The sequence below is a fragment of the Phoxinus phoxinus genome (assembly GCF_949152265.1).
Source record: "Phoxinus phoxinus genome assembly, chromosome: 20".
Classification (NCBI taxonomy): domain Eukaryota; kingdom Metazoa; phylum Chordata; class Actinopteri; order Cypriniformes; family Leuciscidae; genus Phoxinus; species Phoxinus phoxinus.
The window spans coordinates 15,332,126-15,357,479 of record NC_136895.1 but is presented as its reverse complement, the minus strand read 5'-3'; the positions used below and the strand labels follow the sequence as shown (position 1 = coordinate 15,357,479).

General features: G+C 38.9%; 2 protein-coding genes across 4 annotated transcripts; both read right to left on the bottom strand.

Moving 5' to 3' along the window:
- Positions 1–93: 93 nt before the first annotated feature.
- On the bottom strand, positions 94–14,870 carry LOC306988721 (unconventional myosin-Va; the record flags this gene model as incomplete). The annotated part of the gene is made up of 35 exons (XM_079593857.1): positions 94–697; positions 796–876; positions 1,746–1,920; positions 1,983–2,280; positions 2,358–2,493; positions 2,602–2,691; positions 4,271–4,422; positions 4,506–4,628; positions 5,099–5,207; positions 5,302–5,419; positions 5,517–5,617; positions 5,700–5,873; positions 7,011–7,165; positions 7,366–7,459; positions 7,594–7,803; positions 8,241–8,480; positions 8,814–8,970; positions 9,116–9,436; positions 9,518–9,604; positions 9,681–9,778; positions 9,918–10,049; positions 10,130–10,213; positions 10,308–10,433; positions 10,519–10,659; positions 10,890–10,971; positions 11,052–11,320; positions 11,506–11,618; positions 11,692–11,799; positions 11,914–11,995; positions 12,084–12,227; positions 12,323–12,479; positions 12,718–12,862; positions 13,137–13,305; positions 13,425–13,535; positions 14,844–14,870. 35 exons carry the CDS (start codon positions 14,868–14,870, stop codon positions 536–538), a joined length of 4,971 nt encoding a protein of 1,656 aa, XP_079449983.1. The 3' UTR covers positions 94–535.
- Positions 14,871–15,197: 327 nt separating this feature from the next.
- On the bottom strand, positions 15,198–23,811 carry mbd3b (methyl-CpG binding domain protein 3b). Of its 3 annotated transcripts, none has more exons than XM_079592862.1 (8): positions 23,522–23,616; positions 21,405–21,473; positions 20,465–20,624; positions 20,062–20,199; positions 19,525–19,615; positions 16,453–16,630; positions 16,209–16,361; positions 15,198–16,108 (listed from the first exon to the last, which is right to left on the bottom strand). In XM_079592862.1, the coding sequence occupies exons 1-7, from the start codon at positions 23,533–23,535 to the stop codon at positions 16,214–16,216; spliced, it is 798 nt and encodes a 265-aa protein (XP_079448988.1). In that variant the 5' UTR covers positions 23,536–23,616; the 3' UTR covers positions 15,198–16,108; positions 16,209–16,213. The 3 variants fall into 3 exon arrangements, with proteins under 3 accessions (XP_079448988.1, XP_079448989.1, XP_079448990.1); XM_079592863.1 differs by having other exon boundaries at positions 21,405–21,470; positions 23,522–23,591; XM_079592864.1 differs by lacking the exon at positions 21,405–21,473 and having other exon boundaries at positions 23,522–23,811.
- Positions 23,812–25,354: the final 1,543 nt, after the last annotated feature.

The following is a 25,354-nucleotide window of genomic DNA, read 5'->3' as shown; positions in this document are numbered from 1 at the left end:
TCTGTTTTTTTGTTTGTTTTTTTAAACCGGTTTTTAAAATCTTGAATATGACTAGACATTCTTATATTGTATTTCTTTATTAAATGGGAAAAAGTTAAGTTATACAAATATTTAGAAAGAAAGATAACAATAATACATTTAGAATGCACCAAAATTAGGTCTACGGTAGCGATCAAAAGAGTAAATCACCTTTTGAAAGTAACTTCAAAAAATGATTGTATCGATTACATTGTTACACCGGTAGGTGACGACAAGGGACTGTTAAAAATATATGTGTCATTGAATCATTCATTCAAGAGATTTGTTCAAAAACGCTAATTCATCTAGTAATTTAGTTTTGGGTTTTTTTAACGTAAGTAGGGAGGAATGGATAGTTTGTCGGCTTTGTCAAGCTAACATAATTAAACATTGGGCTCAAAATTTGCATGATAACAATGTATACAAAATCCTCAGATAGCATTTCAAAGTGACCTTGATAAGGCAACAAAAGCAACAAACAAAAAAAGCTTATCAAGAGGTAAAGGAACACCCACATTCAAACTCTGCGTAGGAAGGAGATCTTGAGGGACTCTGGGATTTCGAGCTGGGCGGCAGTGACTTGCGGTGGCGGCTGATAAGGGAACGTGACGGGGAACACCCGTCTGACATCCATCAGAAGCTGTGGAGGTTGTCCCTCAGAGCGCCCCTTCAGCAGCCCCTGGGAAACCCCACAGAAAAGCAGCATTATCACTCCTGGACAAAACCCTGCTGTGATCTTCTGTTACAGCGCTCACATTCACGTGCTTTCACTCTTACCTGTACTATGCGGATGAAATTGAGCGTTACTCTCTCTTCGAGGTCACTCTGAGGTGTGTAGAGGCTTAAAATCTTCACAAGCTGTGAGAAGTTTATAAAATTGTGATTATATATATATAATAAAATTATATAAACTGTATAATTTATCATATATATATATATACTTAAAAGTGTGTGTGTGTGTGTGTGTGTGTGTGTGTGTGTGTGTGTGTGTGTGTGTGTGTGTGTGTGTACGTGTGTGTGTACGTGTGTGTGTGTGTGTACATATGTGTATATTGAAATAACATTTATATTGTAATGTGTGTGCGTGTGTATATATAATTTTATGTAAGCCAAGTATACACAATTTATATATATAAATATAATTAAAATTATTTGTAATATATGTATATACAGTACACACACACATATATAAATACATACACATATAAATACTTTTTTAATGTTTATTAATGTATTAATATATATATACATATCTGTGTGTGTGTGTATGTACATAAACACATACATATATAAGAATTAATATATTAATAAATATTCATTAACGGTAATATAATTATAATATTGACTATGTGTTATTTTTATACATCATGTGTATATATATACATATATATATATATATATATATATATATATATATAAATTACATTTATATCAGGTTATATATATACATTCATGATTTATAAAAATAACATACAGTCAATATTATAATTATATATATATATATATATATATATATATATATATATATATATATATATATCAAGATATATTTTTGTAATATACACACATACATTTAAAAAATATATATATATTTGTTATATATTTTTATATAAATATAAATTATACATAATTTTATATAAATCATGTATAAATAATTTATATGTATATAAATTACATTTTATGTAAAAAAAAATTGTCTCAAAATGTCAATGTAATAGGCACTCCACCTGCTGGTTGGACAATGCATTGCAGGTTTGGACCATGGCTTGTCCATCCACTTCAGTCTTCTTGCTCATTTGAAGAAGCTGCGCTGCCTGTATCAGAGGCTCTAGAGCGCTCACAGCGCCCCCTGCCTGCAGCGAACGACTCCGCAGCCACTCCTCCAGTAAACTCACATTATACCTATGATAGAAGGATATAAATATCTGTTGCAACTCCCTCAAGCAGATGTTGATGTAACCGACCTGATCTGGAGGCCGCGGTTCCAGCAGCACATGTCTTTGCGCAGTAGCAGGCTGTTGAGGGTGGTGGCGGACAGCAGGTACATGAGCTGACGGAAGGCTTGTTCCAGCAGGGCCGAGGAGAGATCCTGACGGGACAGGGCTGTGTGCAGTGCTGACAGTTCCCTCAAGACTGCTGACATAGTAGTCCCCTCTGTGCTGGCGGGAGGCCGGGGGTCCGAACCCGCTCGCTTGCGGCCCACACTCTTTACAGACGAACCAGCCAGACCAGGGATGGTCTCACTTTCAAGCATTGCTGGGACTGAAGTAAAGAGATGAGTACACAATCAAGGCCATTGACAGATCTGTATGAAAGGTCTATTGTCTATATGAGTGTACCGATCATAGGTTGTAGATGGCTCTCAGAGATGGACAGCAGCTGCTGATAGGCCTGAATACACAGATCACTGAGCGCTCGGACACACTCCTGCACGTCCGTCACCAGAGGCACCAACTCCTCGCAGCCCCTCACGTCCTTCACCAGAATAGGTTCAAATATTAAATGGATAAAATCATTTTAAAGCCTGTTATTTCTGCCAAAATGTGTAAAAAATCAAGATCATTTGGAGTACAGATGTGTCACCTGTTGGGGAGAGTGCTGGTTGAGCAGGTCTTTGAGCAGGTAAGCGTTCTTTAGCCACACCGCCGTCATATCCAGATCATTGCCGTGTTTCTGCAATAATCACATTGCTATTGTTCACAATTATCACCAATTAATGTCTTAAAATCTACTCTACACACATCACACATTTCCTAGATACAGACATACAGTTTATCCTGAACTTAAGGTATGATGGTATGATGTAAATGTGTAGGCCAAAAACACGCGGCGGCCGTGGTGTAGTTTGTTTATAGCCTACCTTTGACTTTTTACTTCAAAAATCATAAAGGTTCATCTTTGAGAATGATCTTGATGGACAAAACGTGTAAAACGTGTGATGACAGCTTGTTTTTTTGAGATCATCCAAAAACTATGGGAAAATCCTTTTGGGTTTTTGTCGAGGGAACCAGCGTAATGCCAACTGCTGGTATAGGCCTACAAAGTTATGTCCTACCTGCACCATATACACATCTATACACACGTCTTCATGTAAGTTCTAAATTTATATGCCTCACATTTCTGCTTTTAAATCCTCTAAAAATTGGCTCCATATAAAACAGCATAAAACAGGTAATTGCTTTTTATCACAATTCTGACTGAGATGTAAACTCGCAATTGTGAGAATAAAAGTCAGAATTGTGAGATGAAAAGTCACAATTATTCTTTCATTTTTTTTATTCCGTGAACAAAACAAGTTTTCCTTTTTTAAATAATTAAAAAGATAGACTTTTTTCTCGCAATTCTGACTTTTTTCTCTCACAATTTCTAGTTCATATCCTGAAATTCTCACTTTTTTTTCTAGCAATTCTGACTTTTTTTTCTCTCAATTGCGAGATAGTATTCTGCAATTCTGACTTTTTTTCTTGCAGTTCTTACTTTTCCTCACAATTGTGAGTTTATATACCGCAATTCAGACTTTTTTTCTCTCAATTGCGTTTATATCCCACAATTCTGAATTTTTTCTCGCACTTTCGAGTTTATATTCCACAACTCTATTTTTACTCACAAATCTGACTTTTATCCAGCAAATTTGACTTTTTCCCAGCAAATATGACTTTTTTTCTAGCAATTACGTGTTTATATCCCGCAATTCTGATAGAAAAAAGTCACAATTGCGATATGTAAACTTACAATTCAGATATAAAAAGTCATAATTATGAGTTTATATCTCGCAATCCTGACTTTTTTTGTAAGATATAGACTCAGAATTGTGAGAAAAAGAGTCTGGATTGTGAGGTATAAATTCGCAATTCTGTCATTTTTTCTCTCAAATGCGAGTATATATATATATATAGAAATTTCACTCAAACTCAATAGAATATTTAGTGAGGTGAGGCACTTAGTGATTGGTATGAAGCTGGTTTCACCATGGAATAAAAAACATTAAAAAGATAATTGTGACTTTTTATCTCATAATTCAGATTTCTTTCCTTTGAGACAAAAGTCAGAATTTTGATATCAAAATAGTTTTTTATTCCATGGTGGAAACAAGCTTCCATACCAATCACTAAGTGCCTCACCTCACTAAATATTCTATTGAGTTTGAGTGAAATTTCTATTGAACCCGGAAATAAACAAATAAGGGATAAGAAGCATAAATTGATGGCATGTAAAGATATAAATGCTTGTTTGACTAAAGTTTGTTGTTCACCTTCATGGCAGTTTTAATAGCGCTGACAGCAGCGCCGCAGAGCCCCTTCACTCGCGTCTGATCGCCACTACAGTCCGCTTGCCGTACGCACAGAAACAGAACCCGGGCCGCCAGTCCAGGGGACAAAGACAAAACTCCCTCCGCCCTCACATCTGTCACAGAGCAATGATAAATCCTGTCAGTCAGCTTGAATAACCATCGCAAAAGTAAACCAACTGTTGTGTGTGTTGTTGACCTGTTATAAGGTGTTTGATCAGCTTGCTCTCATCTCTTTTCCTGCACTCCAGTAGTCCGCTGAGTGTCTGGCTCTTCTGAGGGCCAGGAGATGTTGGGTCCTGAGACGCAGCTATCGCTAGGCCTGAGCAGGACATTTTTTATTTGAATTTATCAAAAGTGCCAGTAAAAACATTTATGTTACAAAATATTATAAATAAATGCTATTCTTTTTAACTTTCTATTCATAAAAAAAAGAAAAAAAGATAAGTTTCCACACATATATTAAACAGCGCAACTGTTTTCAACATTGATGATGGTCAGAAATGTTTCTTGAGCAAAAAAATCAGCATATTAGAATGATTTCTGAAATATCATGTGACACTAGAAGACTGGAGTAATGATGCTGAACATTCAGCTTTTCATCAAAATAAATAAATTAAAAATAAAATGTCCTTCACACTAAAAACACACTTTTAAGAACTGCCTACTAAAAGGATCTTTGAGGAACCAAAATGGTTCTTCCAGGGGGAAAAAAGCTTTTTGGAACCTTTATTTTTAAGTATAGAGTAGATGTTTGTTGTTGTTGTTGTTTTTAAATGGACCCACACAGACCTGCATAAGACATGATTCTCCTGAGGCTCACAGTGTGTTTCAGTTCCTTGAGCTCTCGACGTAATCGGACACATTCCTGCTCTCGAACCGCCACCTCCTCCGTTAGTTCCTTCATTCACACACATAAAGAAGCAAAAAATGACAACTGAACAAAGTACACACTACAAAGAACAATAAATGGTAGGTTCAGATGGAACAGGTACATTTATCTCAGGATCTCCAGGCGTATCTCTGTCATGGGCCTGCTGGAGTTTCATCCTGAGAGCTGAAATCTCCTTCTCCCACTGCTCTCTCTGAGACAACAGCTGCGTCTCTAGAAACCTGGAACCATACAATTTAGTGGCGATAATAGCCTGTAAGTCATCAATGTTTTTATAGGGTCTTAATGTATTAGTCTGATGAGTGAAAGGAAACTGACTTGTTGGCCACCCGTACAGCATCGTACGCATATCTGAGATCTTCCCCCTTCATCCTCTCGGCTGTGTCTTTCGCAACGCTCATATCCTCCATTAGGATGTTCTGTGGGTAAATATTGTCACTTTATTGTTGCAATATATAGCTTGTTTTATTTATTTTTAGAAAGAGACTTTTAATGTCTGACCAGAGGTTGCTCATGGCTCCAGGGTGAGGGTCTCCTGTCGGTGGCTGACGTGACGCTGATCCTCCTGATCTCCTCGGGTGAAGGGAAGACGGGCGAGCTCGAGAACGGCGTGGTGACGGGCGAAAGAGGCTCCAAAGACACAGTCGAATCTGTTCGCCTATGTCCACGTGAATGCTGCGAGGGAGCACACATATATATTCTTGCTTTCGTTTAAGATTAAATACAATGTTAACACAAAAGAAAAAAAAATATGATTAGCTACTAGCCTACATAATTTTTTTCATTAATATACAGTTTATTGTCATATTTTCATATTTGTACATGTACAGGGGCATCGTTTACCTGTTTTTTTCTTTTATTCTTACATATATTTTATTATAATTTATACTACGGGGTTGTTGATCTGATTGGTTGACGAACGTTTAAGGTGTGCAGTTATTTCTAGGGAAACGCACGGAAAAAGTAGTTCCAGGCAAGTCTTGACCGCATTACAGCTCCATATCACTTCGCCAAATGATTCCAATTATTTCAAAGGTCTTTACAGCCTACAGAACCAAAACCCACAACACAAAATTACGTTTTACTATGTATGGAAAACACACTCTCTTTCTCCCGCTCTCTCTCGCACTCAAGCACACACACATCAGTACGGACACACTCGCACAAAAAAGTGATTTTATCAGTAAAATAGTTTAGTTTAAGCTACATGAAATTAGTGCGGTAATAACGGCGCTGTTCTTGGAGCAGATAAACGTACAAAAAACATACAAACTTTTTTTGTAACGCTATTTGTAGAGACACTGCTGTCGAACACTGTTGAGAGACGCACAGAGACTCAGGTAATTCACACACGCTTACCCAGACAGCAACATAGTGTCGGCCCAGATCCGGCCCACATTTGGTACGCGTGGAATCCACATGTACCAGATGTGGCCTGGATCTGGGCTGACACTATGTTGCTGTCTGGGTAGTGTGTCTCTCTCTCTCTCTCTCTCTCTCTCTCTCTCTCTCTCTCTTTCTCTCTCTCTTTCTCTAATAACTGCATTAGTCTGCTATCAATGGCTCAAGCCTCCATTACTAGCTGTGAAATGACGTTTTGGAATTAGCAACAAAGGTGTAAGATGAGATCCATAAGAAATTAGTCCTACATACAGGAGTTTTTTCAAAACCTGACAAATGTCTTGAAATACAACATCTGAACAATGTCTTGAAGTGAGGTGTGCATTTTTTCCCTAATAATTCAACCGCCCGGCATCAATTATTATATCCTTAAATATGTATATACACATTACAAATTCTCTAAAGATGTACCTCATTGGTGGTGAATAGGCTCATATCTCTTAGGTTGTCATATCTTTGCTCTAGCCTCGTGAACTCTCGAAGTAAACTCTGGTATCTCCTCCTCTCCTCTTCCAGCTCTGCTCGCACTGATGCACCTGCCTGATCCACAGACTGCTGCCGGCTCTCTGAAACATGCAGTTTATTCAACTTTTTACTTTTACATATATGATATATATCATTTTTATATTTATTGTGTGTATCTAAATACATTCAAATGAGCCTTAGACAGCCATTTTATTTACTAATTAAATGCAATGCATGAATTGAGATGAAACCGTGGAGGTTCATTCCACAACAAGATATGACACAAATTGAATCCATTTACCCTCCTGAGCCTTTTCCTGATCCTGTAAACGAATAGCCAAATCATCCTTCTCTTTCTCCAAAGAATCTCTCTCGAATCGGAGAGCTTGGATTTCCTAGAGTAAACAGGAAGTAAACAATCAAAACTGGTGAGTATTAACAGAACCAACTGCCTTGCACGATAAGAAAGATTAAAATAAATAAATAGATAAGTGGTGGATGTTATCTGTGTATGTGAAACATGGCTCACCTGTGTAAGCTGGAGAATCTCTTGGGCGGCCTTCTCCTCAGCTTTCCTCATGTCCTCCTCCTGTTTGTCTGCGAGTAAAGGAGCAGTGTTTGCATTCTCCTGCAGTTGGATCTGGAGTTTGAGGAGGCTTGACCGCAGCTGTTCCAGCTCAGAGCTGTGAGCTCCTCGCTCGGCCTGAAGAATCTCCCTCAGAGACGCACTCTCTCTCGCCTGAGAAAAGAAAAGCTGACATTATTCACATTGTGCGGCCATCTGTCCGGATTTTAAATACTATGTTCGCCTACCAACACATCCTTGAGCTGGACGCTCATATTTCCTCCTGTTAAAGTCACCGTGAAATCAAAGTGGACAATTCTTATTTTTTATAGAATATTACAGAATTTATTATAAATGATTTATTTGTGTGCATCATACAGTTCTTCCTGAACCAAAACAATGAGCTTATGCTGCATTCACGGCACGCCATGTCGTAACTGTAATTGGATGGATGGCAACCCGTGACGTTCAACCCAGAGCTGTTCACATCCTCAGATTTATGGATTTCTATATCAACCCCGAATTAACTCTGCAGCAGTCAGGTGGTACAAGTCAGAGAATTTAAAAATTGTCATTACATAATTGCTCAAAGCTTTCTTGCACCCTCTCACCTGTTGGTCAGCTCTGAGCTGCAGCTGCATGAGTTTGACTTCCATGCCTTTATTGAGTTCTCTGAATTTCTCTACCGATCGAGCCTCAGCACGCAGGCGCAGCAGCTCTTTACGTGCCGCTCGTCTGCGCACGCAACTCTGCAGGAGCACCACTGCAGTTCTGACTCGCCTGAAACTGCACCGGGCCAGCCAGCCTCGCACCTGTGCCTGCAAAAACACCACCGCCCGCTCCGTCAGCATCTAAAGAGAGAAGAGATTTATAAAACAAATCATAAAATAATCATGTTTACATTAGGCAACAACATTCAAACATATACACCTTACTAATTTAAGCATAGACCTTACAGAACTCAAAAAATGCATTAGTCCAACTGCTTTGCTTGATTATATCATAACAGAGATGCTGCATTGAGATGCATTACTTGTGCTAGAACTTCCGAATAGCAAAGTAAACCAAACAACTAGAATAATCAAGTAAATATTTGGCCATTTTCTCAGCACTTAGCATCTGCAGGTGTAGGGTCAAATGAACTGGTAACTTTCAACTATACCCAGACACACATTTTAAAGCACCTGTCTATAAATGCGACGAGCCTGGGTGCCTCTGATGAAGGCCTGGATTTTGATGGTGGCCTCTCTGATGGTCATATAAAGTTGTCGCACAGCCAGCATGCGGTATGTTTTCTGGATGATTAAAGCAACACGTGTATAACGGAGGGTCCACGCCAACCTAATGGTCAGGAAACAATGAAGTATATACTTCAAAATTGGGATCACAAACATACAGAAACACCTATTAGAAAGCATTTACAACTAGAATGGGACCTAAACACCTACAGTACACAGTGTGTTCTTTAGGTAACACTCTAACCCACCTTCGGGCTAGGGTTCCTCTGGTGTAGCGCTGCAGGATGAAGGTGGCCCACCGGAGCCGCTGATAACGCCTACGCTGCAGCCAGCCTCTTACCCAGCTTTGGATCAATACCCCTGCTGCACATAGCCGATCACCTCTCAGCTTCTCCAGTACTGCAACTTGTCCAGCCCGGAAGAAGACCTTGGTCTTGCCAAAGCAGTACTGCTCTGGATCAGGGATGAGGTAAGGCAGGGAACTTTGGCAGGAACGCCGTATGTCATCCTGAGAAACAGAACCACGTAGCAATACCCGGTAGCGGGTGAAAAACTCCTCGTACGTCCACCTGGAGTAAGGACAAAAGAGTCGGGATGTAAGAAGGAACTTATGCTTTTCTTATTTGACAGACTTATAGAAGAGTACTTGCCTGGAGGGGTAGCCTGCGGCACTGATTCGGATGGTCTCCAAGACTCCACACGCTCGCAATTGCTGCACTGCTCGCTTGGGATCAAATCTGATAAAAAGAGACAAGAAAAGGTTACTCCAAAATCTGATAGACATAAACGCATAGGATATCTTATTTTTCTTACAGAAAGGGCTGTTTGAGGTCATTGGACTTTATGCAGCGGACATAATGCGGAGTGGTGCTGTTCAGGGTGTCCATCAAAAGGTGCAGGGATTGACGAAACTAGACACACAAAGAAAGAACATGTAAGAAAAGGTTGAAATCTCAGACCTAAAGAGTCAGAGAATACCTTAAGGGATTTAGATGGATTTGACCATGACTGGTTAACCATTTGAGACAGGAACCAGGAGAAGCAGCTCACCTGAAAGCCCACAGTTAATTTGTGCTCTCTGTGAGCTCGCTTTCCTGAACGTACGCTCCCGTTTGCAAGAGAGGAGTTGGGGAGGGATCCCCCTGCTGACTCCTTCTGGAACAACTCTGCAACTAGTTCTGACTGGGAAGGATACAGACAGTTGTGAGGAGGCAGAGTGAGTACGAAACTAAAATACAATAATTGAACTATTCACACAATACCTGGCTTGCTCTCAGTATATTGATGGGCTCCTCAAACACAGTGTCTCGATTCTTGTCTAAAAAGCCATCACACTCGTACTGAACCTAATACACACAAAAAAAACAGCAATATTAGCACAAACGTTGAAAGGTTTTGTGCCACCATTTGCTCAATTATTCTCAGTAGATGTTCTCTGACCAAATCAGCAAAATGCACAATGATGAAGGCAGAGTTGGACATGCGCGGTTTACGAAAGTAGGGGCTGTGGTTCAGGTGCTGGTCGTAAACCTTCCGGGCCCAGTTCTCATCCGAGCCTTTCGGCATCTAGAACAGAGAGAGAATGTGTTTTACACTTTGGTGACATGACAAGAGTGATTACCACTTCTGTTACAACATGTAGTTTGCTCACTCTGCATTCCTCATCCAGAAGATCAAGTAGGCCCAGCTGGCCTTCGATGAGCACAATGCATGGCTGGTTATCGCTGAACTCAATACGGTTCCAGGGAAGTTCCTCTCGCAGGTACTCCTCTTGCTCTAACTGAAACACATGCTGACAAGGACATACCACATACTTAAAACTTAACTTAATGAACAAAGTTGAGTCAACCAGTCAACTGATGGCTAGAGAAGTTCTGAACTCAACAAAAAAAAAGGCACTCGTACAGTTTACACTAGTGTGGAGAAATGCTTCAAGCATGAAGTCACGATTCGCTAGACAAAAATATAAAAAGACTCAGTCAGGCACCAACGTAATCCAAGTCCCAATATCTGGAAACTTACCCTGTTGAACTGCTGTTGGAGTTTCTCGTTGGCGTAGTTAATACAGAATTGCTCAAAGCTATTCTTGTCAAAAGTCTCAAACCTATAAACAATTTAAAAAAAATGTTTTGACAAAACAATCCAACATTTTATTGATTATTACGTATATAAAATAACTCTTACCCATAGATATCAAGAACTCCTATGAAAGATTTGGGCTGTTCCCGGTGTGCTCGTAAGGATGAGTTGAGTCTCTGCACCGTCCATGTGAATACTTGCTCGTACACATGCTTAGCCAGAGCATCCCGTGCTTCATTAGCCTGCTGGCCCGTCATGGGCTTCACAAGCATCTCCCCACCCACCGCCAGTCGTCTGTGACATAGCCATTGGGCCATCTGAGCCCCTTCCACCCCCAAAAGCTTAGCAAAGACAGCCAAGGAGCGGTCATCGGCCTGCCAGTATGGTGAATAAGGAAGTATGTCCATATTATCACAAACTACTTGTTAGAAAATTAGCAAGGACAGCACTGCTCCTGTTTTTTTTTTTTTTATCTATACAGACAACAAACAGTTCTTCAAATTTTAATTCTGACTCGTACACAAAATATGTACACAATAATTGAAAATGGTGCTTGTACATTAATGTAGCTGCGGTCCCCACCACGACCACTGGCTTGTATGTTGACATTCCCCAGATGAAGAATAGCTGCCAGTATACGAAATATCTCCATCTGCTGGTCCGGTTGCACTCCTGCAGGGGTGAACCACAAGTTTCAAGTTCATCATGTTGTATTTAAGGAATATATGGATGTATTTTAACTTACCAAGTATAGTAAAGGCATTTCTCGTCCGCTCCAGCTCGACAACATCATCTGTGCCTGGAATGTGCACATCTTGTCCTTGGTTGGTGTAATGGAAGTTCTCCGCAGAATCTAGTGAGATGCAGTAACGCTTGGTGATTGAACAAAAACAACACAACACAAATAAACACATTCACACATATATGTTTGAGTAACATGTTTTCGAGACATTCATTTAGGCTTTACCAAATTTGAGTGTCCTCAACTCTGGCAAATCCCTGGAAGCACAAAGCTGGTAGAAGATGTGGTAGTTTCTCTCTTCGGCTGCCTGTTCAAGTGTCACAATACAAAATGCATCTCAATAACCAAACTTGATACTGAATCGTGAGATATTCACTATATGATCAAGCAATCACCTGAAAAACAACTCTTGATTTCTCCAACAAGTAGGTCTTCATGTTTGCCCCAATTATATCCCCTTTACGTCCAAATCCTATCTCAATATACTTTCCAAAACGGCTGCTGTTGTCGTTTCTGGTTGTTTTTGCATTACCAATTGCCTGTAAGGGTTAAAATGATAATTTAAGCTAATGAAATGACTAATAAATCACCTCCACCTACTTTACCAGAAAGGCCAGAAATCAAGTTTCAGTACCTCCATGATGGGATTGGACGCCAAAACTTTCTCCTCCACACTGGTCTGCTGGGCCGCACCACCCACAACAGCAAAGTAACGCATAGTGTACTTGGCAGATACAGTTTTACCTGAGCCTGATTCTCCACTGATTATGATGGACTGGTTTTTCTCCTCTCTGTACATATAATTATGATTAAAACCATATTAAAACCACATGTGTTGGTTAAGGTAATGTGATACTAATTCAGAATGAAACTCCATACTGTATACTGTGAAGTAACAAGGTAAAATGAAAAAGGTACTTTGAAATCTACATAATAATTTGCATGGTAGCCTACTTCAAAGTAATTTGTCCAAAAAATGATGGTACTTTTTTGTCAGTGAACTATTCTTGTTATTTGCTGGCTCTTGACCTGGTCATAGTGCAGTACGCCTCTTCAGCCACCGAAAAAATATGCGGCTCCATATCAGCCGTGTCCTGGCCATTGTAAGCGTCAATCACCTCCTCTCCGTAGATGGGCAACTGTTCATATGGATTTAATGCCACCAACACAATCCCTATTAAAGTATAAGAAAGTTATCTAAATGAGAATTACGTATATGAAATAAAAAAAAATTATAATGTAGTTTTAACATGCAAGGCCATCATTTTCTTTGCATAATTTGCACACCAATAAACTAAGTGCTTGGTAAATGTTCTTTACAGTAGCCAATATAACAATGAGTGATGCTATTTGAATCTCTGTGCCTTGAACTTTACACCCAGTAAAATGGAGGTTAATGGGTGATGGCTGTAACAACTTGCCACTGTTTTCTGTAGAATTTAACTCACCACAGTATGTGTAAATGCTATTGTAGTCAAGAAAGCGCACTCGCAAGTTGTGAAGTACCGCTGGCTCATGGAGGAAGGTTAGAGCTGTTAGGTCATTCTCCCCCTCCAAAATATCAGGGTTACCTAGAGGGGGAAGACCTGCCGGAGGTAACACTGGAAACTCCATCTCCTTATTAAAAAGCAAATATATACAGTAGATATATACAGTGTGTAACTATATAAAATAAAACATGTTCATTCTGCAGGCCTCATGGTTTCATGTCAGTATCATGTGTGTTTTTGTCTTACTCTGCCATCACTGAGTTGGATTAAGATCTGCTGGTCTCCAGGATGATAGTCTTGAAGCAGCTTTACAGACACCCACACAGCTTCTGGGTCTGGCACCCACACACAGGCACCCTGAGAGGCGACAGAAACATAATATTCATACAAAGCAAAATAAAATAAAAACATAGTCAAAGTCATTTGAAACTTGGATTTTTTTTAGCTTATAGAATCACACACATTAGTTTGTGGCAGATATTGACATATCATATATTTATTGTTTGGTGTTTTGACAGGAAGTGAAGTGGGAACAGGATCTTGAAAGGTCCCCGAGCCGGGACTCGAACTCGCCCATGAGGCTATGACTCCAACAAATTATTAAAATGAAATTGTGTGATATGTAGGCTACAAATGAAAAAAAAAAAAATGTTACTTTGTTTCTTTTTTATTTATTTAGTTTACTTGAAATACAAAGCCCATTCTACAAGTGTTCCTTATCCCTCACTACTTCGCTAATTAATATTACCCAAATTTTAAGACACCTTTTCACAGACAAGGCCTATCCCTGACTAAAATGCATATTTGAGCTGTTTTTACAGAAAACAACTTGCAAGGACATATCTTAAAATATGTCAGCGGTTTTGTCTCATGATGCACACACCAATAAATATTTGTTTATAAGATTGCCTATAGCCTACTTAAATGTGCTAATTGACCTAAGGTCTAATTAATTCGGTGTAACTAGGCCATAAACAAGTAAGTTCTCATATTTCAAGTGTTTTAACTGATGAAAGTGAAGCAGACTGGTTGACAACTTTTCAAACAAAAAATTGCTACATTGCGCTTCCAGCAGAGTTTAGTGCTGACCCTAACACACCAGAACCAGCTAATCAAGGTCTTCAGGATTAGGCTACTAGAAACTCCAAGCCAGGTGTGCAGGAAGGTGGCCTTCTACGAGCAAAAAAAAAGAAAAAAAGACTATAGACTTGATTATTATAATGTCTAAAGATATGGATACTGAGGAAATTGATTCAGTATTTTGAATGTTACACAACCGGCTCATGTGCCTGAGTGACTATCTGTCCCAACCCAGTGACACTCTTTTTCTCCTCAATCAGCATAAAAACACTCGCAGCACCATTAAACATTAACACCAGCCGGTCTTCTATGACACTGACATTCAACACTATCTATCTATCTATCTATCTATCTATCTATCTATCTATCTATCTATCTATCTACCTATATATCTATCTATCCAGCCGGTCTTCTATGACACTGACATTCAACACTATATCTATCTATCTATCTATCTATCTATCTATCTATCTATCTATCTATCTATCTATCTATCTATCTATCTATCTATCTATCTATCTTAATGACATCCAATGAAACTGCAAAAAATTATTATACACATACAAAAATATTAAACGCACTTACCTTTGTGTAGAGCTCTGTGGTTGCCATCTGGGCAGAGAGTTAAATTCTGCTTTGACAACTCAAATGAAACCTCTCTACAACTTCAGCTGTTCTTTTCATGTGTGTCTCAGAGCGAGTGACTGGCCCGGTGCCCTTTGGTCTGTTAAAGATTCAGCCATCATATCCGTAATAGTAAGTTAACCGTTAATCCTTGATGTTCGAGAGGGACATTCAAAACAGCTCTGCATCTGAACAATTATAAAGTAGTGCAAAAAATTGGATAGCACATTAGCGATATCAACAACAAATAGGTTGAGCATAAAGAAAGTGTATCAACAACACCTGTCGCATCATTGCAGAAAGAAGCAATAAAGATATTCAACACAGGAACATTTTATTTTAGGAAATGTAGAAGAGAACATGGACATCATTGTGATGATGTGGGCAATGAACAATTTTTTTTTTATAAAAACATACTTTTCACCCAGCAAAATGTTGATTTTAACAGGATGTTTACACATCACTAAGTATAAATCACGTGTCACATTTTATGAATCACTATTCACATTTCAATTCCAGGTTCAGACTGTGGAAATGTTATTCAGTGTCAAGTATGAACAGCTTATGAAGAAAAAAAATCAGACAGTTTTAACAAGCACCAGATGAGTCGAAAACAGAAAATCTGAAAGAAAACCGAACCATACCTTCACACTTTGTAACTTATTAATGTTTATCAAAGCCTTGCCCCTGATAAAACATGTGGTATTGAGAAAAACACATAAAAACTGAATTTGAACTGCATAATACTGATTTTCAACTTGAAATTATGAAATTAGGAATATTGTAACAATACTAACAAGGAGCAAAGTCAATATTTTCTCTTTTTGACAGAGACTTAAACATTTTTTTAGTCACAGAGAATAATCAACATATCAGTTTAGGTCAGCTGTGATAAAGTTTAGCATCCACTAGAACGGGAGGATTGTATTTTTGACTTGATTGTTGTATCTCCAAATCAAATCCAAATACCCCCTAAAAAAAACAAAAAACACTTAAAACATTTAATGCAGAAGGCAGTTCAACTGTTACACTTTTCCAACATTTTGTTATTTCAGAAAATGTTCAGAATAAAAAAGAAAAATGAACAATAAAACCGAGCCAACAGTCTCTGTGAGATCCCAACTGGTGGGCGAACATGGATATTCAGCGAAGCTGGGAGATGATAACGTGGTGTGTTGATCAGTGTTGGGAAACTCATGTGCAGGTATTTCAGACATATGAATACCCTGTGGAAAAAACAATGCTTGCTTATAGAGGGATATTTCAGTTTATGTGACTATTTCCTTCAGGAGCGGAAATACGCAACTGTCGTTTTTCCTCAACTACCTTTGCTATACTTCCTGTTTGTCTTCATTACAATTTCCCTCCTGTTTGAGTGAGTCTCCCTCACTAGATGTTTCCTCCACTTGGGCCAGCATGTCGGCCATCAAAGCCTCTTCCAGTCGCTTCCGAACGCTGTACACCAGCTCCTCTTGCTTTCTGTGACCGAAACATTACTTACATTAATATCCCACACATACATTTATCATATGAAATATGATACTGTGCATCGTTCAAAAGGCTGAAATACCTGATATCCTCATCTGTGACGATGAAGGCCTTACAGAGAGGCTGAGCCGTGTTGAGCCAGACTCCCGGGTTCTTCTCCACAGCGGCGGACAGCTGGCCAGTGATGGGAGCCGCACTGGTGTGAAGAGCACTGGCAATCGCTGACAACAGGGTCTTATCCGTGCATCCAGGGCCTACACCTTCAGTGACGTATGAAATATTATAGAATTAATTAATTTTAGTAGCATGTATTGATTAAAACCTCTATTTGACTACTTTATTCTGAAAAAAAAAACAGGTTTTAATTATTTGACCAAAAACCTCCGCACATAATAACCTAGAGCACTGTCTAACACTTGATGGCTGCTCTGTCAAGTTTTTGTCGTCAGTTAGGAATCTGGATGTGCTCTTTCATAGCATTCTTTCATTTGAAAGTCACATTTCTAGCATCAGTAAAACCGCATTCTTCCGTCTTAAAAATATATCTCAGTGACAAATGTGGAAATGTTAGTTCATACGTTGATGACCTCAAGGCTAGATTATTGTAATTCTCTACTGGGTGGTTGCCCTGCACGCTTAATAAACAAACTCCAGCTGGTCCAAAATGCAGCAACTAGAGTTCTTACTAGAACCAGGAAGTATGATCATATCAACTGTGTTCTGTCAACACTGCATTGGCTCCCGATTAAACATATCATACATTTAAAAACCTTGCTAATTACTTGCAAAGCACTAAATGATTTAGCTCCTCAATACTTGAGCGAGCTCTTAACACATATTCATAGATAATCCTTCACGTCTATAGCGATCTCAAAATTCCGGCCAGTTGAAAATAATACCTAGAATATCAAAATGAACTGCAGGCAGTAAATCCTTTTCCTATTTAGCTCCCAAACTCTGGAACAGCCTTCCTAGCCTTGTTTGGGAAGCAGACACACTCTGTCAGTTCAAATCTAGACTAAAAACACGTCTCTAACCTGGCAGACGCATAACACATTATCAATTTCTATCATTTAATTCTATAATCTGTTAAAGTATTGTTAGGCTGCATAAAATAGGTCAACCGGAACCAGGAACACTTCCCTTAACACCCTATGTACTTTTTATATCGTAAGAACGAAGAATGTCATCCATGCTAATATTAGTCTCTCTGTTTATCCAGAGGTTACCGTAGTCAGCCGTATCCGGTCCGTATCCAGATCAGATGGTGAACCTGCACCCTAAGACGACCACAACGGCCCTGAATGTCAGCGGAGACCCCCGTCTACTAGACAATCCCCTGTGAAGACCTTGTCGACACGACAGCCATCAACACAGATCCTCAGCAGAGACCACAAGAACCAGACAAGTCCACTGCACAGACCCTATGACCAGTTTCGGCTCCATACCGGCGTGATGAATCCGATCTTCAAGCAAAAGGAACTGAATGAAATATTTGAATGCTACCGATCCACTGTCTGATTTCTGACTTGTGATGCAGCCTGAATCATAATCAAACCATGTTCATACGCTGGCCCTCTGACTGAGCCTGGTTTCTCCATTCTGTCACCTGATGGAGTTTAGGTTCCTTGCCACTGTCGCCTCTGGCTTGTTTAGTTGGGGACACCTAATATTCAACAATATTATTGATCTGACTGCACTGACGCTGTTGTATGAGAACTGAACTGGACGATGACATCACTGTTTTCTGTAGAACTGCTTTATAGATTAAATGACCTAATTTAATAATTGATGATCTTTATAACGGAACTGAATCAACACTGAACTGACTTACGCTGAACAATCACACTATTTTATTTTTAGAGCTGCTTTACGAAATGAACTCTGTTTGAATCATTGAATCATTTCAAGTCAAGTCATCTTTATTTATACAGCACTTTATACAATACAGATTGCTTCAAAGCAGCTTTACAGTTATAACAGAAAAATAACGCATTTCGGCTGTTGTTCAACTGAAGTAGGTTCAGTGTTGATTCAGTTCTGTTGTAAACATCATGAATTATTAAACTAGTTCATTTCATTTATAAAGCAGATCTGCGAAAATGATGTCATCGTCCAGCTCAGTTCATCTCTCATACAACAGAGTCAGAGATCATTTCCCTGTTATCACTGTAAAGCTGCTTTGAAACAATATGTATTGTATAAAGCGCTAAATAAATCAAGCTAACTTTCCTAGTATTTTGATGCAACTAAAAATTAATGAGAGAAATGAATACTTATATTCAGCAAGGATGCATTCAATTGATCAAAAGTGACAGTTAAGACATTTATAATGTTACAAAAGATTTTTATTATGCTTAACATTCTATTCATCCTAAAAAAAAAAAAAATTTAACTGCATAACTGTTTTGTGTGTCAACACTGATAATATTCTAAATGTTTCTTAAGCAGGAAATCAGCACATTAGAATGATCTCTGAAGGATCATGTGACACTGAAGACTGGAGTAATGACGCTGAAAAATCTGTTTTGATCACAGGAATAAATTACATTGTAAAATATTTGCAAATACAAAATATTTGTTGTCTTTTATTTTGAAAACTTAATTCTCTCTAGTTGTTTCTTACCCTGGCCTTGAGTGTGCTCACCTGTTTCATGTTAGTGCACTAATTCTTGAGCGTAAATATCCCTGACTACAACCGAAATCGCATACTTTCCAACTGTATAGTAGGCGAAAAACAGTATGTGACAAAAGGAGTATGTCCAAATTCACAGTACTCATGTACTCATGTACATGTACAAGTACCCGGATGACCTACTATTTCCGGCGGGATTCTAAAGTGTGCATACGATGGACACTACTATCCCATGAGGCCACGGGAGAGGATTTGTGAATGGAAGTGAAGCAACGCAACTGACGCTGGTAGGTCACATGATAAGGGCAACATGGCAAATGTAGTGCGTCCAGATTACATTCATACTATATAGAACGTACTTTCTCAGCGGTCGTGAAGTAATTACTTATTCAAAATAAGTACCTGCTCAAGAGAGTATGTGATTGTTTGATGTTATTTGTGTTCTCTGTCTTGCTTTTGATTAGTTTTTGTTTGTTCCTCTCGTTTTCTTCAGATTTCACAAACTAACGTCAGACGTACCTTGTAAGCCTTTGGGGAGATCCATTGTTTTCACCAGCTCCTCTGCTATGTCAAAGGCATTGAGGCCACCCAACTTCTTCTCCCAAAAAAGCTGTCAATGAAAATGATATTAGCATTGTGCCACTATGACAAACTACTAACAGTGGAGAATAAAACCTGAGATTTTAGGGCATGTTTACACGACAACGATGTACTAAAAACCGTTTTCCTTTGCGTTTTTCACCCATAGACAACAACATTATCAAAATGATCCCCGTTCACACGGAGCCACGAAAACTACTATAAACGCTGTATTATTCATGCCAGGCCAGTAGTTGGCGATGTCACTTTGTAAAGGAACACTACGTGTTTATAGACTGAACAAGTAATATGCCTGCGCATGATGTCACCGTTTTCACAAATTTCAAAGACAATACATTTCAAACAAAAGTTTTCCAAAGTTTGCGTTTTCAGGCCCCCAAAACGTTGTTGTCGTCTAAATGAACAGTTTTTAGTTGAAAACGTTGTCGTGTAAACGGCCCCCTAGATTCGTATTACCTGTCTGGGCTGGTCAATGGCCTTCTGTGGGTCTGTCTTAACCTTATTGCTGGGGTGGTTGGTAACTTTTGTGACGGGCTGTTTGAAGATGGAGGCTGTCTGTCGTACTGGGAGGGATGTATTCAGGTCGGGTTTGCCCTATCAAAGACGGAACATTCTTGATTACCCTGATGAAAAACTGGGAACTGCTGATCTGTTTCTGGTTATTGTTGCAGGTAGACCAGCTTGACCAGTAAAACTGGCTTGAAATTGGTTTTAAAGGGTCACCAGCCATGCAGAGATAATTTCTCAGCCTATATCACTCTGCAGCTATAAATCTAGAATAATGAATGTTTTTATGAATATGAAAATGTTTGCTCATTTATGAATTTATTGAGCCCCAAGTTGATGTAAGTCCTCTCACCTTAGTCTGGTTGTTGTTGTCATACCGGGGTCTCTGTCTGTTCTTGTTCAGTTTGCTCATGAGCATTTTGCCCGTGCGGAAATCAAAGGAGCTGAGATCCATGGAGTTGCCAAGGTAACGAGCCAATTGAGGCTTGCTCCGGAACTTCTTCCCAGTGGGGCTGGGGAAGGGGAGCAAAATAGGACACATCTCAGAGATTTGATAAACCCATATGGATGCAAATTTGGAAAGAGAATGAGTTATGGTGACGGTAGTTGCAAACGGATATTAACACACAATATACACAAACAATGACATGCAATGCCTAACTTGAAACAAATTTTGAAATATCCCAAGCCTGTGATGACAAAATGACAATGTTATTAGATCATGAATACTGTGAAGAACTCTTTCTGTTTCTTAACATTGCATATCATGATAGCAATTAAAATCACATTCAAAATCTCATTTAAACTCAATTAACTTTCTTACAAATGAAGTGTGAATACAGTCTGTACTGTGTCTGGAGTTTTCAAACACTTGCCCTAAATGACTTCCTTTTAAGCTCTGTAAGCTGTCCTTGTCAATCTACTCTGCCAAATGTTCACATTTGTTTCGCATAGTTTGAGATAATAGTAATACTGTTTGTCTAGATCTCAGTGTGCATTTAACATTCTTCACTTGAACAGTTGCACTTCTGCATCTGAAACAAACCATTGCACAGCCCTTTAAATCAAGATTCGGTAGTAGAAGTTAGTTGACACAGGTGTGATGCAAAAATGAGTTCACTGAATATTCTGTATGATGATACCATGAAGATTTCGTGCTTGTTTCAAGTTCATGCACAAATATGGACACACTTTTTTATGGGGGTTTTAGTCCATGGCTCTTTAAGCTGGTCAAGGTCGTGCAAACAAGAAACAACATAGATGTTTTTTTAATTGATTAAATAATACAATACCACAAACTATACAAACGACCTGCCTCCCCCCTCTCTGGCCTCTGTTCTTCCTCCTCTTCCTCACCTCTGCTAAAAAAAGAACAGTCATGTCTATTTGTGACATGTCGTTGATTAGGAATCCTTGGAAAATTTGTTTATTCAGACTATGAAACACAATTTCACAGTTAAAACCAATGGAATGGAGATCCAAATGAATCATTCTTTATAACTGGTTCTTCTGAATGGTTCTGCCAGAACCAACTTTGTTAGGTGGGTGAATCATACACAATGCAAATTTCACACATTTCTTCAGTCCAGTTAATAAACAATTAAAGTGTCATTTAGAGTGACAGCATCAAACTGGAATGCAAACAAACACGTAAAACGTCTCGGTAGCACTTTGTTTTACAGTCCTGTTCCCCATGTACATAATATGTACTTATTATAGTTATTATTACAATAACTGGGTAATAACTAGGCACTAACCCTGAACCTATCCCTAAACCTAACCTTAACCCCCATTACCCAGTACTTTCTGTACACACACTGTAAAATAAAGTGCAACCAATTTCTCAAATGAAGGTGAATCAATGAAACTTCTTTCAAAAGTGAGTGAAACAACTTTGTTCAAATGAATCTTGCCAACACTAGTTATAGGATGTCTGACTCAATGGGTAAATCGTTTCTTTCACTTGTTTCAAAGAAAACAAGAATATGTATATGCTGTTTTGTTGTATAAATAGTGTGAGTACTGTGTTCACACACTTAAAATTAGAGTGTGCACTTCAAATGCCTGCATGATGCACTTAATTCACCGAATCGTAGAATGTTGGACACTTCACGCACTCAACTGTCGCAGCTTTCTTGCGTAGTGGATTGAGAAGGTGCTATACTGGGGCTATCAAAACTGGATGACAAAATAACCTTATAAAATTCATACACTACATGGTTGAGTACATAGTATACAGTGCATCATTTGGGACACAACTTCTGTAATGTGTATTCATTCACACACACATTTAGTGCACTCTGGCTAACCAACCTGTACTACGTTTTGTAGTTGTGAACAGGGCTAACTGAATTGTGGGGGGAAAAACAGCCATTTCAATTTGGATGCGATACAAATGCTCAATTGACATGCACCCCCACCCCCTCCTGAAATAAAGCACACAAAATCCTCTCCACAGCTGGGCCTACTTTTACATGACAATCCCCCCTCTGTACTCAGTCCCTAACATAACACACATGGCTTTCCCTCCTCAATCCGAGCACTCCCACTTTTTACACTCTCTGATATCCACAGAGTCTGCTTCCCCTGACATGCTGATTATCTAACGTGTTTTTAATAAAATATATCTACAAACGACGACCAATCTACAGTAATACAATGTCTATAACTATAATGTTGCTTTGTCACTTAGCAAAACGTTGCGCCGTATCGTAGCCTCATCACTTTGGGATCTTCTGTTCAATGAAGGATTCCTCCGCTTGGAAATTAGTATATACTTATGAAGTATGCATCATACAGATTACATATTTGCGGTACTGGCCCCCGCAGAATAATTATGTGTATTTTCGTTGTAGACAATGCTGCAATTCAGGCATCTCTTCGTTATATTACCACAGTATCATAAGAATTTTACGTAAAGTCGGTCAATTGTGAATGTAAACAATTCATTGCCAGTAAACGTGACATTTTAGCAAACATTTTTTGTCAAGTGACTGAATGAAATACTAGCGGGTTGGTAAAAAAACGACGTGTCTTACGAACATCGTTCGCTAAAATGACAATCGCGGGACGAAAAAAGATGCTGCACCTGGTCCGTTAAAACAACGTCAATAAACACTTTATTAGCAAGACCTGCCATTTCCAGTTTAAGACAAATACTTCATTTTATATGTGCACACATCCGTACTGGTCGCTTTGTTACCCTATTACATAGTTTTATCATATGCTAAACCCGTTTTCTTTCTTTAAAAATCGTCGCCGCTTGAAAGGACTGCGCAAACTAGTAGCCCAGACTGATCTATTCAAATGAACAAAAGCGATCGCTTTGCCCGTAAAACAGCGTGACGATAAATGCAGATATGCGGGTCGCGATTTTATACGTTTTCGATATTAAATCGGTTATACTTACTCATTTTTCTCCATCGCGCATTCTCTGTTGGTGTCGCCTTTTTTGTGAATGTTAAATCCCCCTCTCTTCCTCTATACTTTCACTCCCCTCCCCCTTCAATGAGACAAATGAAAGACATTATGCCCGATTAGGGTTGACTTAACGAGACAAAGCCCTGCGGTAGTCGGGTAGCTAACCATAAACCACATGATATGATAATACAATGCACTGTTTTGTTTTCAAGTTAATATTTGTTGTGTTTGATGAAATATGTAACTACTCATTCTACTACTGCAGGTCTCTCACTTTACATTGTGTCTGCTGTGAATCAGCTTTTTGCTTTGTCGAGTACAAAATAGTTTACCATGGTCAAAATGTAAAACATAGCCTATTTTAAAAATTCGGTTGTTCTTCAAACCATGTAAGATTTCATAGATATTTGTATTTATTTGCAGTATCGTTCACTACACTATTAAAATTCCCGGTTGTAGTACTGCGCGAGAGTCATGGATTTTAAAAGTCCTACAGGAAATCCCACACAAAAATTATCACGAAAATCCTGTGGGATTGTGCTAGAATAAGTGTGCAGACAGGTTCTGGGGGGCTTTTCTTTTGAGGATTTCGGGAGAAGTCTTAAGGGGCTTTTTTTTTTTGGGCGGAAACTATGGTTACCATGGTAACATTTTGTGTGGGCAAGAAAGCAAAGGCCTCCTCCAAAGTCTTAAATAAATGGGGTTTGTTTCCATCAACATGGAATCTAGCTTACAAGTAGTAGAAGGAATCAGACAAAACTAGCAAATAGAAGCCCTCACGGAATACAATATTAACTTGCAATTGAAAAAAAGAAAACAGAAAAAAGTCAAAATTGCGAGTTTATAACGTTATCATTCTTCAGAATTGCTGAGAAAAAAGTCACAATTGCGAGGAAAAGTCACTGATACAAAATGTCGATTTTTTTTATTCCATGGCTGAAACAAGATAGCACACCATATAGACGTCTATTTGATGTGAGCATTTACATCTGTAAGATATATTTATATTTTTTGCTCATCTGCAATATGTCTCTTATGATGAATTTATTAACAAAATTACACTTAAAGTAAATACAACATATTTTATATGCAAGCTCAAACTGAGTGATGTGTCAAGCCATGACACATATCATCTCCCATTCCCAAGTATCAGCCCTGTACAGACAGAAAGCAAGCAAGAAATGCTAGTTGTTTGCAGTCACGTCAACATCCCATTTAACCCATTAGGGCACACTAAAACATTATTCAAACATATCAGTGTATAAAATAAGTGACAATAAAGTGACAATCTTCTTGAGTCTTTCTGGTTGTTCGTTGTATCACCAGCGCCGCCTTCTGGCGGATCAACGCATAAGCTATTTGTTCCCGGTGGGAATACACAACCGTTTTCTACAGATCCATGAAAAGGAGTTGGACAACTAACGTTAGTCATCATCATCCTTCTTGAATTTCCCTCTAATATAGGGAACATAATCCAGAATCAGCCGCCAGTCTGTGAAATAGACAACAGCCACTCCACCAACTGTACCCCACCCGACCAGTGTGGGAACCCTGGATTGCAAGGAATACAGAAACAAGTATTTCAGAAATAAATAATTACTAATAAATGAATAGTTACTATGCTATTCCAGAAGTATAACAATGGATGCTAAATGGCAGAGTAGCTGCTCGACTCTTAAGTTAACATACTTGATTCTTCAATAAATCAAGGATGAACATACCACGTTCTGGCAATTGAGACATATTTAGGTCCGATCAGCTTTATAATCTTTTGCATCTTCTCACAAACCTCCTGTTCAATAAGTAAACAAGTTGAAATGGC

What these genes read in the sequence shown, in the direction of transcription:
- mbd3b (XM_079592862.1), bottom strand. An exon ending in ACAACAACAACCAGACTAAG is followed by an intron (nt 20,200 to 20,464) that starts GTGAGAGGACTT and finishes CGTCTTTGATAG; the next exon opens with GGCAAACCCGACCTGAATAC. An exon ending in CCATTGACCAGCCCAGACAG is followed by an intron (nt 19,616 to 20,061) that starts GTAATACGAATC and finishes TTTCATTGACAG; the next exon opens with CTTTTTTGGGAGAAGAAGTT.